At 38.4% G+C, this 14244-nt stretch overlaps 1 protein-coding gene across 50 annotated transcripts in view; it reads right to left on the bottom strand.

Moving 5' to 3' along the window:
- MYT1L (myelin transcription factor 1 like) overlaps positions 1-14244 on the bottom strand; it is a 616195-nt gene that overhangs the window by 103387 nt on the left and 498564 nt on the right. For 4 of the 50 annotated variants that reach the window (XM_071211958.1, XM_071211960.1, XM_071211959.1 and 1 more), the window contains one exon: positions 12308-13948. The exons of the other annotated variants lie outside the window; for them this stretch is intronic. In XM_071211958.1, the coding sequence (XP_071068059.1) occupies positions 13885-13948 (64 nt within the window). In that variant the 3' untranslated portion in view covers positions 12308-13884. Of the gene's footprint in view, positions 1-12307; positions 13949-14244 lie in introns of those variants that run through there. 50 annotated transcript variants of the gene reach the window in all.

The raw sequence follows: 14244 nt of genomic DNA, 5'->3' as shown, positions 1-14244 counted from the left end.
CTTTTATGCTATCTCATACTTACGTGTGTTCTTTAAAAGTATGCATAAAACTACTACCCTCTATGGTCAGTGGCAACATTTTGGAGGGAAAGTATCTGTGGCAGATTCCAAAATTTTGGAATTATTTTCATTTCAAGAATAGCATCAGACTATCCTGGGACCTTCCCACTGCCTGTTAAAACAGACAGAAACCCAGAGGGCTGAAGATTTAGTGGTACTTTCAGGTGGAATAAGAAAGGTCTGTCCTTGGACTTTTAATTATCTGCACTCACTCCCTGGTGATCCTGTTTAGCTACAAAACTTTAATGACCCTCTACATGCTGACAACTTCCACTGTTATATTTCTAGCCCAGACTGTCCCCCTGGAGCTCCACACTTGCATAGACAACTCTCTTCTGAACTCCTACATGTACATATAACTACTTGACATCTCCACATGGCTATCTAACAGGTGTCTCAAACTTACACATCCAACTCCAAACTCTTGATTGTCTCGCCCGAATCTCCTCCTGCGGTCTCCTTATTTCAGGAAATGGTAGCTGCTTGGGTTCCTGGCCCCCACGCCTGCTCTTTCACATGTCACATCCACTCTTTCAGCAAATGCTCTTTGTTCTATTCTCAACCTACCTCTAGAATCAGACCACTTCTCATCACTCCTGCTGCTATTAACCTGGTATAAATCTCCATCACCTCTAACCTGGATCATTGCCATAGCCTCCTAACTGGTCTTCCATTTACTTTTGCCATTTTACGATCTCTTCTCTACCCAGGAACCAGAGTAATTTGTAAAAATATGTGAGATGATGTCATCGTTCTGCTGAAAATCCATCTCACTCAAAATAGAATGCAAAGCCCTACCATGGTCTGCAAACCTTACCTGACCTGGCCTCCTGCTAACTCTGCTTCATGCCCTATAATTTTTCCTCCACTGCCCCCTGCAGTGACCTCCTTGCTGACCCTCTAAGCATGCTCTCTCTTCAGGGGTTTGTGCATTTCCTATTTCCTCTACCTGAATCTGCCCAGATATCTGCCTGACTTGCTGCCTTATTTCCTTCAGACAGAACTGTAGGGCCAGTGACAGTGATTTGTTCATTACACTATTCCCAGAGACTAGAAAAGTGTTTCCATACTTGCAGGGGCATCTTAAAGCATGGTGGTAGAGTTTTAAAGCTGATCCCATTTACAAATTTAAGACCTTTGCCTAATATTATTTTTAAAGCTTAGATAAAAGAACTTCAGTTATTAGTTTTACAAAATAAATTATATATGTGTATACACCAATAAAATCACACTTTATAAAGTACTTTCACCTCTGTGGTCATAATGTTGTAAGGAGGCTGAAATTTTCCTAATTGTACAGATGCAGAGTGTTCACTCGTAGATTATATATGTTTCAAAATGCCTGGATTCCTGGGACTGGAGGAATTTTGTTATTGTTTTGTTTGCTATAATGGACACTGAAAAAAAATTTTTTCCCCAGAAATATTATGCACTATTAAAATATCATTTTACAATCTATATGTAAAGTGAAAAAGTCAGCTTCAAAATTATAGACACATTAAAATAAGTCAAAATGCTACTATCTCTATTACGGTGGTAGGGCTGTAATTTTTTTCCCTTTTGCCTACTTTCTCAGTATTCTGAAATGGGAATTTTTAGTTGTATTACCAAAAAATACTTTAAAAATTCCTTGCCTGATTGATGATATATGTGATTTTATGTAGTATATATATTTTACATATTACTTTTACATAAAATAGTTTCATATTGATCAAATGAAAGTACCTAATAAGATAATATCAGTAGTTGACCACAGAAATATAAAATAAAGAACCAGAGGTGGGGAAATGAGAAATAGCCATCACACATCTGTGATGGAGATACAGGGACAGGGAAGCTGTGAGTGTGTGTGAGGGGGATGCTGCAAAAGAATAGGTAAAATATCTGTAAGCATTAAAGCTAAAACTGAGGTGCTGCTTCTTGGTCCTCAGGTTTAAAATGAGCTAAAACAAGCCACCTATTTATAATCTAAATTATTTTAAAAACGCATCATCGCTGCATCTTCATATGGGAAAAGGGAAGTTTCACCTTTACCTCTGTAGCAAGTGCTTTCCTATAGGTCGGCTAATAAATGGCATAAGCAAACTTGAAAAAAAAAATTTAAAATACTTCTGGGAAATCAGGCTTGCAAGAACTTTTTAACCTCAATGATTAATCATTTATATGCTAATTATAAATCAGGCTTATTTAGTCAGTAAAGTAGATGGCCCAAGGACCTCTATGTGATACATCTTGTTAACCAAATTTTGCATTTCTATACATGCCTGAAAGGAGTAAACCTGAATATATTTTAAACACAACAGAATTTAGACTTTTCACTATTATATATATATATTTTTGAAATTTTATTTTTAAATCTTTTTTTTTGCAGTATTCTGAAGCAATTAAGTGAGCTGCTTTTTCATTATTTCATCATAGTTTCTATGTCTTGCCTTTCCTTGCTAAAAGGAAAATTGTTATTCTTTTGTTTTTTTTTTTTCCTAGAAATGTTGTAGGTTTACAGAAAACCTTATACCACCCAGTTATTAACACATTACATTCGTGTGGTACATTTGTTAAAATTCTACTAATTTATATTTAATATTGCCCTATTTGCATTCAAGGATTCTATTCTGAAAATAGTAATACTGTGAAATTTATTTCCCATCCAGTTTTAATCTGCTTTCAAACTGCATTAAATGAAAGAAAAAGAATGTACAAATATACAACATGTTCATATGAAAGGATTAACTTATTCGTCAATAGCTTAATAATATAACACAAATTCTGAGAACCCAGATGCTAAAAAATAATAGTAAACTTTTCAGGAGCAGAAATAAAATATTTCTGAATATTCATCAGAATTTATTAGAATATATACATATGTAACTATAAATGAAGTCTAAGGTTCTATGTGGCACTGCCCAATATGGAAGCCATATGATACATGTGGCTCTTTACATTTAAATTGGAATTAATTAAATGAAATACATTTGAAAATTGATTTCCTCAGCTGCAGCAGCCACATTCCGAGTGCTCAGAAGCTACAGGTGGCCATTGGCTCCCGTACTGGACAGTGCACCTACAGAACATTTTCATCATCATGGAAGTCCATCCGTTTGCCAACCCTGTAGGTATTAATTCAGAAAGTCGAATTACATTTTTACTTTTTATGACTAGAAAGTATTTGCACTTCATATTTTTTTTCTTCCAGAAAAATCAGATAAGTACAGTATATCTTCTGTCTTCCTTTATTCTATTACAACATTCCCTCTTTGAAGGTAAATGGGATCTCTTGAACTCTCTATCATAAAGAGAAAAAACTAGTAAGCACCTGTGGAACCTAGGGGATTTAAAAATACAGACAATTAAAGGGAATGGTACTAGCGCCAGGATTTATCTCTTTCTATAAAAATGCAACAAAGTAATATAATAAATGAGATGTGATTTTCCTCAAATTGTCATGCCTGAAGGATCCCATAGTGTGTTGAGGAGTAAATACATAGGTTAAAACTACAGATGCTGTTCATGAGCTTTTCTTCCCCCCAGCCCTCTGCCGTGCACCCAAGAGCCCTTTAATCCATTCAAAGATGTTCCAGCCTAGGAAAAGCCTGGCCGCGCTGAGACCCACCATTGCTCCCACCGTCCACAGGAGCCCGACAGCACTTGGATAGGAGGAATGGCCTTTCTCCCGATACTGCCAGGGGAAAAAAGATGCCCTCCAAAATTCTTGTCAATAATTTCCCAAAGGGAACATCTGCTTCATTTTCAATTTCATTCATTTTGCTCCAGGGAACTATAAATTAGCTAAGTGTTTACTTGATTAAAACCTCAGATTGACAATTAAAAGGCGATGTAACCTAATCCTTACTGGTCAGACATGTCTGTTACAGAGGACTTGGTTTTCATCCAGCTTTGTGGACCAGGGATTTGATACGAACGTGGAGTTCCCTTGAAGTCGACAGGAGGTCATTTCTCAGAGTCACCCCAGACGAGCCAGGAATGAGAGAATGAGATGAAAATGGGGCCAGAATTCCCAGTAATTAAGGAGAGCCACATTTAATTAGATGTGATTCATGAAGAGGACTCAAAGACAATTTAAGAGGCTTTTTGGAAGGAAATGGGTCCCACCTTGGAATCCTAGCCTAGCAAAATGTATCTTTAAAACTGAAGTTCTTAAAGTCATAAAGAAAAGAAACTTTTCATTTTCTTCATTGATGTCACATATGCTGTAAACATCTTAAAAGAAAAGTAACAAATCCAGAGTTTAAAAAAAAAATTGATTCAAAGAATACTTTTCAAATAGTTTAAGGAGAGTATATTATTTTACATTTGTTTTGGTGGCAAATGATTGTGTTATTTGTTTCAGAATAAGTATCAGGGTAGTGGATATGGCTCAAGTGATTGAGCTTCCGCCTACTACACGGGAGGTCCTGGGTTTGGTTCCCCCTGCCTCCTGGAGAGGATGAGCAAGACAGTGAGCTGGCACAATGGCTTAGTGCGGTAAGCTGATGCAACAAGATGACACAATGAGGAGACACTCAGAGGAAACACAATGAGAAGCATAATAAAGCAGGGAGCTCAAGTGGCTCAAGCTATTGAGCACCTCTCTCCCACACGAGAGGTCCCAGGTTCAGTTCCTGGTGCCTCCTAAAGAGAAAACAAGTAGAAACAGAGAACACACAGCAAATGGACACAGAGAGCAGACAACAACTGCAAACCATGATGGGCGGAGGGAATAAATAAAAAAAAATAAACCTTACAAAAAAAGAAAAAGTATTGGCAATATCCTTCAGTATTTTTATGTCTATGTTAAATATTTCATAATTTGAAACCATGGGAATGGAAAGATAGATACTATTTTATAAGAAATATCTGCCTCATTGTCTTATTTTGAACTTAAAATGGTCTCCAAGTTTATTACAATTTAAAACAAAGAAACAAATACAAAGTGACCTTTGATTAAGATTTAGAGAAGAACTTTAACTTCCATTCCCTAGGAAGGATTCAAAGCTCCTCAGTCCTTAAGTTCAAACACTGAAGTCATTGTAAACCCCTCTTTAAATAACTTAACACATGAGTTGTTAAAGTGGTAAAACTAACTTAGCCAGAAAGCCAGTCAAGACTGCAGTTTAAGGTAATATAAGATATGAAGGGCAATGGAACCCCAAGCACTCTTCAATTAAAAAACGCTATAGTTTTCCTAGAGTGGGAGTTGTTAAGGTAAAATTCCTTGACCATAGCAACTAATACAGAAGATATTGATCTAGAAAGCCTTTTAATAGTTAAAGCCTTTTAACTATTTTGTTATGTAGCTGATTGTGAATAGAGGAATCTTGTTTACATTTATGTGGTAGACTATATGGTCTGAGTAAAGAAATAATTTTGAAAAGTTCACATATGACAGGCCTTATATGTAAAATTTATTCTGATAAGCCATTATTTTTTTTAACATTGGTACCTCAAAGGAATCCATGACAATCATAACAATCCAATCTGGCCAACTTGCTACCCCTTCCTACAGTAACCTTCACCACCCACCCAGGGATCCAGGAAAGGAACTTGATGTTTCTCTAGACTCCAGGCCTTCCCTCACCTCCTATTATCGATCAGAAATCAAGTGTTGCCCCTTCTACTTTCCATCTTTCTAAAATCTTCCCTTCATCCCTATCCCTGCCACAGGACCCTATTTCACAGACTCCCACATATTTCCCCTGTAAAATACCCCATCTCTAGCCTCCCGAGTCAGCCTATCCTCCAGATTGTGCCAAAGGCATCTGTCTAAAATAACCTGGTGATCTGACAATTTCTGGCTCCTGCTAAAAGCTCTCCTGACCACTCCTAAGCCTCAGGATAAAATCCACATTCCTTACTAGCATGGCAGATGAGACGTGTCTCAAGTCCCTGCTGTAGCCATGCCATGTGCTTACCATGCCATATGTAAGAAACCAAGCTCTCTCAGCCCTATATATATCTATGTACATTCCCCTGTTCCACAATTTGAACTCTCTTTCACCCATTTATCTGGTGCTATGCCAATCATCCTTCTAGATTTAGCTCAAGGGCTACTTTATAGGAGATTCCCTGATCAGAAATCTTCCCTGCCCAAATCCCAATTACCCTATGTGTGACTCCTCTTTACTCACTTATCATGTTGGAGATATCTGTATGCCATTTATTTATTCTGGTCTGCCTTAAACAATTGATCAGGAATTCTCTGAGGGTGGAGAAAGACTGTGTTTTACCTCTGAATATGCATTGGATATTTTTGAAATAAATGAATGAATGAAACTTTACTCATATTACCATTTCTTTAAATATCCTCTCATGGTTTGTGATTCAATCTTGGAAGTCAATGACTTTAATGAATTTCCAAACTGTCCCTTTTTTCACAAAAGAACAATGGGGTTATGAATACAAGATGCAGACACCATGTAGATATGAAAATACCAGGTGGATTTTGAGCAGCTTTTGATTTGTATATTAAATGATATAAATATAGCAAACTGTGACAATTAAAGCAAACTATTTTACTTTAAAACTCACACACAAGGCATACACACACTCTACAAAGATGTCAGGAAAAATCAGTAGACTACTCAACTACAGGTTTTAGAAAGATTTCCCAGTCATTCTAAAATATGCTGGTATGACAATGTCTTTTCTCTTTCTTTTTTTTAATCAAAGGACTTGATGTAAACTCTTCCAAAAGATTTTTGAGTGAATGCAAATCCCCTTATTTCAGTGACAGCATATTCAGTAAATGTTAAATTGGCTTTTATATTTTCCTTCTCTGAGTTCAGTTAATACTTTCACAAGGCACCACAAGTTAATAAGATATGAAAATTTTGTGCCATAGCACTGTTAGTAACATATATTGCATGTTTACTATGTGCCAAGTATTGTGGTAACTGCTTTATACGGAATTATTTTCCTTAATTCTCACAACAATTCTATGAGGTAGAAACCATTACTATTCCCATTTCACAGATAAGGATGCTAAGGCTAAAAATATTAAATAATGGCCCAAGTTCACAGCCCTAGGAGTCGACTTGAAACCCAACCCTCTGACCAGAAAGAATCCTTTGTGACAGTGTGACTTGATCATATAACTTAAATCCTTTCCTCTCCTGCCTTCCTTTTATTACTTGACTCTGATTTTTAACTCTGTGATTTGTTTACTCTGTGATGCAGGTAAACCATACCTTGCATCAAAACTTTGAAGGTGGTGGGGCATAAACAATCAGACAGACAGACAAACTGAAACTGCAATTCATACGTCAATAGAGAACTCTATGAGTGTTTTGTAAAGCAAAACATCCCTTCATAAAGTGAATTACTAAAGATGTTTTATTTGTTTTCAGTTTGCTTGAGTGTGGCTATACTTAGATAAAAGTAATTCAAATATAACCCCAAGCCCAAGCAACTAGAACTTTCACTTAATAATCTGGGGCTACCATCCTCTCTTTGAAGGAGAAAGAAATAGGAAGAATGGCTCATAGCAGAGATCTAGTTAAAAAATAAATAGCCAAACACCACTTGTCAGATAGGAGCAGTGGTCAGCACGTGTTCTGCTGCATCTTCATTTTCTCACCATCTGTAGACTCTTTTATCAAGACTCACTTGGCCCAGTGGTTAGGGCATCTGTCTACCACATGGGAGGTCCGCGGTTCAAACCCCAGGCCTCCTTGACTTGTGTGGAGCTGGCCCATGCACAGCGCTGATACGCGCAAGGAGTGCCGTGCCACGCAGGGGTGTCCCTGCGCAGGGGAGCCCCACGAGCAAGGAGTGCACCCCATAAGGAGAGCCACCCAGCACGAAAGAAAGGGCAGCCTGCCCAGGAATGGCACCGCACACACGGAGAGCTGACACACAAGATGACGCAACAAAAAAACACACAGATTCCCGTGCCGCTGACAACAACAGAAGCAGACAAAGAAGACTCAGCAAATAGACACAGAGAACAGACAACCAGGGCAGGGGGGAAGGGGAGAGAAATAAATAAAATAAATCTTAAAAAAAAAAAAAGACTCAGTGAGGCTCGCGTGAATGTGCTCACTATGGCAATATTAGTACATTTCAGAAACTGAAGGAAATTCGAAGGTTTTTTCTGGTGAACCCTCCTTTAATAAGAAATGTAGTGATCAAAGACATTCCATTCCCTGAGTATTCTAGCTTTGCTTTTCTTTATTTGTCATTTGTTTATATGTTCATTCATGTACATACAGGTATATGTGTGTGCATATAATTAAGTCATCCGCATACATTCTTATTTTAGAAGTTTTACTGCATTATGCTTACCTATACTTCCTACACCAAACTCATTTTAAATCAGGCCTATGGTGGGGGGGGGGGCTCTGTCGTGGTCCCTAGGGGAGCAGTGGCAGTCCCCCAAGTGCAACGGTAAGGACCAGGAAGGAATGAGGGTCCAACAGTGAGCCCCTGATACTAATGACTACGTTTGTGAGCCTATACACCTGAAATAAGAACAAGGCCTAGAGTAGCACTGTGCCTAAGAGTTCCCTCCTGACAGCCTCCATGTTACTCAAATGTGGCCAGTCTCAAAGCCAAACTCAGGTAAATGCAATGCTTTCTCCCCAGCTTGGGACATGACACCCAGGGATGAGCCTCCCTGGCACCGAGGGATCACTACCAAGTACCAGCTGACGACGTAACTAGAAAATGACCTTAAATTAAAGGTTCAATATGGACCAGCAGAATATCCCTGTCTACCTATAATAACAGGAGTTAAAAATGCGGTTTGACCTAAAGTAAGGGGGAAATGGAAAAGACAAATGAGTTCATATGGCTATGAGTTTCTAAAAAAAAGAGTCTGGAGGCTGTCAGAAGGATTGCCCTTATGCACAATTGAGCAGAGTCTCAGAGACAGATAAAGTAGATACAACCCCAGATATTGGTCCTTTTGAGGGCTAAAGAGACCCACAGGTTCTATGGTCATGACAGATGGGGTTCACTGCCATGCCAGTTGGCCCTTCTTTGGTGCTGGTGTTTCTGCGTAATGGAGCTGGACTTAGATGGGATCTCTTTTCACAAGACTTTCATGCTACTTTACTGGAATTGTAGTTGGTGCTGGGGCTTAAGATATATCTAGGGGATTTGAATCTCTGGACTGACAATATGATAGCCAGGCCCTGAGCCTCAACAGACTTCAGCTCCTACACTCTGATTTATTGGACTTACCCCACTCAGCTAACATGGAGTTGAAGAATGTCAACCACCACACCATGGAGCCTAGAGTGCCTACAACTGAAAGCAGGAGGATTGCATCCAATGTCCATGTGGAATCTAAACCCCCTCTTGACATAGATGTGGAATGGACTCAACCAAGCCAAGGTCCACAGGAAGGAGGAATACAGTAAGGATCAGAGTGGACTTAATGATATTCTATTCATGAACTATTGTGGTTAATAATCGAGAAAATGTGGCATTGATGTGGAAAAAGTGGCCATGGTGGCTGCTGGGTGCAGAGAATGGGAGGAAGAGAAGACATGTGGAGGCATTCTCGGGACTTGGAGTTGTCCTGGGTGGTGCCCCAGGGACAATTGCCGGAAGTTGTATGTCCTCCCATGGCCCACTGGATGGAAGTGGGAAAGTGTGGGCTATGGTGTGGAACACGGACATGGGGTGCAGTGATGCCCGGAGATGTACTCACCAGACGCAATGGATGTGACATGATGATGGGGGAGAGTGTTACTGTGGGGGGAGTGGTGGGGTGGGGGTGGTGGGGGCGAATGGGGACCTCATATTTTTTTTTAATGTAACATCTTTGAAAAAAATGAATAAATTGAGTAGAATTTGGAAAAAAATATATAATCTAGCATGCCTTTAAAAATAAAGAAAAAATGTGTAAATAAATAAAATCCAATATAAAATAGAAAAAAAAATCAGGCCTAATTAGTAAAATGTAATAAAATATATCTGCAACAAGCTGTGTTTCTTGGGGCATTTTAAAAATATATACTTTCTAAACCTTTCATAGCTGTGGATCTCTAAATGGTACAAGTAGGGTCTTGCCAGAGCAAAGACAAAATGCATTTGGCTGACTGAGAAATTGATGCAAAAGCTTTTTCCACAAGTGATGTTGATATCACTGATTGTGATATAGCCTCTGGAGTTTTAATATTACTGGACCTGATCACCAATTTACCACTCCGCGTGGGTTATAAGAAAATACTTTCAAATGCTGAGCATAAGAAAAAATATTGGTGGGTGTTTTTATTTGGTTATAGCCATATTTAAGTATAAACCTTTATGGCAAAACAACACATATGTAAAGCGCTATTAGTTTTGAAGTGGAAGCGTGATGTGAAAAAGGTCATTGATTCACGTTTTGCCTCTGCCACTTATTGTCTGTGATTCTTGACTAAGTCACTTAACTACTCTGTGCCTCAGTTTCCACCTCTGTAACATAAGTCTAAACATACCTGCCCATCTATTCTCACAAACTGATACATCAAGTTAGACAGTTTATGCAGAAGAACTTTGCAAATTGCCAAGCACCTTACAGATGGGAAGTATTTAATTATTTGTTGCTGATGTGAATTTGGGGTAGGTTCACTAGAATTCAGTCATCTCAGTTATCTGGGCAGTCCTCACTGAGAGTCCAGTGGCTCATCTACGTAAGAAGGACAGCCCTCTTGAGCTGCTATAGGCCCACCCTCTTCCTCTCGTCCAGACACTTTACATACTCACACACATAAATGATCTTCAAACACACTCAGGCACTTTCAGGCAAGTGGCTTCAGTTGCAGAATGAAATTACTTTTCTATCAGAAACAAGGATGTTGGAGGTAGGACGCTTTGAAGTGAAAGAGCATGTCTGTTTGTCTGTACTCTCCCCCCAACCCCCGGCTTTTGGAGGCCAGAGCTGCACAGTAACTTTCTGTCACGGAGGAGCTAAATTGACACAGAGGTCAACTCCTTCTTCTGATAAGAAAATACAGCTGTCTATTAAAGAAAGTAGACCCGAATCCAGGGCAGTTGTAATGGGCTAAGCTTCCGTGGATTTAACATTGTAAACCGTAAAGGTAAAAGATTATAAAAATGAGGATTATTTCTAAGAACCTGATGTGCAATGGAAGCGGATGAACCTCTTGCACCCTAAACAATGGAAACTGGAGGATGAGTTAAAGCTCTGTTGGATCCGGGTAAATAATCTTCCCTGCCGTGTGTATCAAAAATAAGCCTTCGCATATTCTGGAAATAGCCTTCAGCTAAAAGTAGTATCTTTTAACTAGGTTCAAAAATTTACTGCTTTTATTTGATGTTCATTTAAAAATAAATGGTATCTGGATAAAAAAAAAAGTGTTTTGGTATATGAAGTTACAATTCCTGTAAGTCTGATCTAAAAATACCTAGGACAGACGCCTAAGGACTCGCAGAACAGAAAGAGGACGTTTTAAAGGGCAGGGACCCAAAAAGTTGCTGACCTGTCTGTACCATTGATAACTAAAGTTCAAACATGAAGAAAAAAGACTAAATACTGACCTTAAATTCCTTTTCCTGCAAGCAGTTACACTAATGACTGGAATCATGATGTTATAAGATAAAGATATGAACAATAATGGGGTATATCAACTTCACCAACCAAAATATAAATGGAAGCCAGTTTGGGGCACATTTTAAGAGCTAGTCACCTCTGACTAAAACCAGTTTTGATTTGGTTTAAATTGGTTACCGAGATGGTTAAGACACTTCGATGATACTTGTGTCTGCAATTGAACAAATATCTGTAAGGAGGAATAATAATTCCTGGAGATGACAACGTGGTTCCTCCAAAAAACAGACTGACAATGATATGATATGATTTGCGAGTTCTTTCAAGTTGCTACTTTCAGGTGAATCTTAGCAATGAAGTTTTAAGAGAAGAAATTTCCCTTTAGAATCAGAGTTCACTTTAGGAAGAGTTCTCACCAAAAAAAAAAAATTCACTTTAATTGATGCATTTTTATTCTTTTTTTTTTTTTGACCTGGGGTCTCAAAGTTACAAGCAGTAATCCTCACAACACCCCTGTGAGGTAGGTTGGTGGAAGGTATGTACAATGTAATTATTGACTCTACCTCAAAGCATCAACTTGAAAGGGTCTGCAAGTCACAGGAGCTTTTGAACTGCAGTTATCCTTGTCTGCTACCTTGAATTATCAGTTTTACTCTGTGGTACTTCCTACCTTACTTTTGAGCAACTGAATTATGTTTTCTACATCAAATGGACTAGGGACCAGAAAAAACAATAGTTCCAGAGTTTGAATAATATTAATGTACACATTAAAATTTTAATACATTTTCAGTTTACATATTGTACATAAATAGACACAATTACTGATTTTTTTTTTTTTTTTTGAATATCCCCCATTTGTTGCTCTGGATGAGAACCAAGCAAAGTGTTGTCTTAGTAAGTTTAAATGGCTTGAGGCTTAAGTTTATTTGGCATAACTCATTGCCTGTCATGATCAATAAGGTCCGTCCGGTTCATGGCTAACTATCAAAATTCAGCATTAGAAATATCAAAAGGAAAGTTTGTAGGAAATTCCATTCACTAATTGGTACGTAATGGAGACTTTTTTTTTTTTTTTGAGGTAATTGGGACCCACTTTCTGTCTTTATGAAGAATTAGAGAGTGCTACATTCTAGATGTGGTAAGATGCTGCTGCTGTAGGAATTGATCAAAGGTCTTAAAAACTACATAAAGAATAATATATTGAAAAGGACACATGCATGAATTATTCTAGAGAAATCTACCATCAATCTTAAAGGGATTATTCCATGCTTCTAGATTATGGGAAAGCCAGCCAACAGACCTTTCTGACTCAGATGAAAAGGTAATTGATGGAGTAGTGTCATCTATGAAAAGGTTTAAAGGGAAAAATATTACTCTCTATCGTTTCCTCAAGTTAGACAGACATGTTATTAAGTAAAAATTGGTCATTTAAATATTAGACTTCAGAGTAGTCATTAAATTAAGATCCATTAATAGAAATGGACCATTCCAGAATATTGGTCGAGTTTTGATTTCTTAGAAAGAGCCGATCAAAATTTTGAAAAGACAGTTTTAGAAATGGGTGTGGCTTTTACGTTAGCAAAATTAAGGAAAAGCCACCTGCCCACTGGAAGACAAGGTCTTGCTTCCAGGAAGAGGCAAGGTGAGAAGTGACCAATCCTACACTGCACTAGAGGATACGAAGGACAAACCACCTCCCTCTGAAGGTGCTGATGGTGAAGAGGACCATTACATCCAACTTCCAAGATGAAATAAGATTAAGAAGAAAGGGCTGAAACTGTAGAAATAGGATTGGTGAGTTGTCAGGTCTGCTTGGAATTTCAGATCAACATAAACTTCCAAGCCCAGTGTCAAGGGATGCAAACCAATGAAAACTAGACGAGTCAGAAAAAATATTCTTGACCCTGGGGGTTCTGAGACGCTAACCAGTTGGAAGCAATGCTAGATACAAGTCGTACAAAGGCTATTTTCTTGTTTACAGCTGGACTGATGGAACTGGAGATATGCCAAACGTTTGCAAAGTATTCCTCATCAAGAAATTCAAAGGAATGTTGCCATGCTCTGATGTGTTGGCCAAGTTCCCACTGCAGTTAATCACGTTTTGACCATGAGGGAAAATATGGCGTCATGCCATGAAAAAGATGCCTTAACAAAGAGGGTTGAATTGTTCTTGCTAATGCTGTCCATTTTTGAGATTTTAAAAGCTATTTTGTCCATTAGGCACTGCTTTGGATGATGCTACAGACTTTAAAGTTGTTAAGTAAGAGGATACCCTCCAGGTGTTTAAATTCCATGAAGATAACTCCAAGAGTCTTGTGACGAAATTGCTAGTTCAGGAAGTCACTGAACATGAGCAGGTGATCTATGGCACTAGCGCCTTGAACAGGGATCCTGTAAAAAATGACATGGGTGTGAAACAAAATCCTACACTTTGTGATAACCCTGGTCTATCGTAAAGGGATTGGGGTGTGGGAGTGGGGGTAGGATAGTAGGGAAAGGAATCAAATATAGGTTTGAAAACTGCATTTTCTTTACATTGGTAATAAGGCTTTTCCCAAACAAAATGAAAACCAAGCAAATTGACATCATGATATTTATAATATGTCACGTGTGGGAAAAATCATTAGAAACAATGATAATTGAGACTCTTGGTTTTCATCATGCTGTGAACTGTCTTAGGAGTTCTG

Source organism: Dasypus novemcinctus, chromosome 25, assembly GCF_030445035.2.
Source record: "Dasypus novemcinctus isolate mDasNov1 chromosome 25, mDasNov1.1.hap2, whole genome shotgun sequence".
Classification (NCBI taxonomy): Eukaryota; Metazoa; Chordata; class Mammalia; order Cingulata; family Dasypodidae; genus Dasypus; species Dasypus novemcinctus.
The sequence above is the reverse complement of the archived record's forward strand: the minus strand, read 5'-3'. Positions and strand labels throughout refer to the sequence as shown.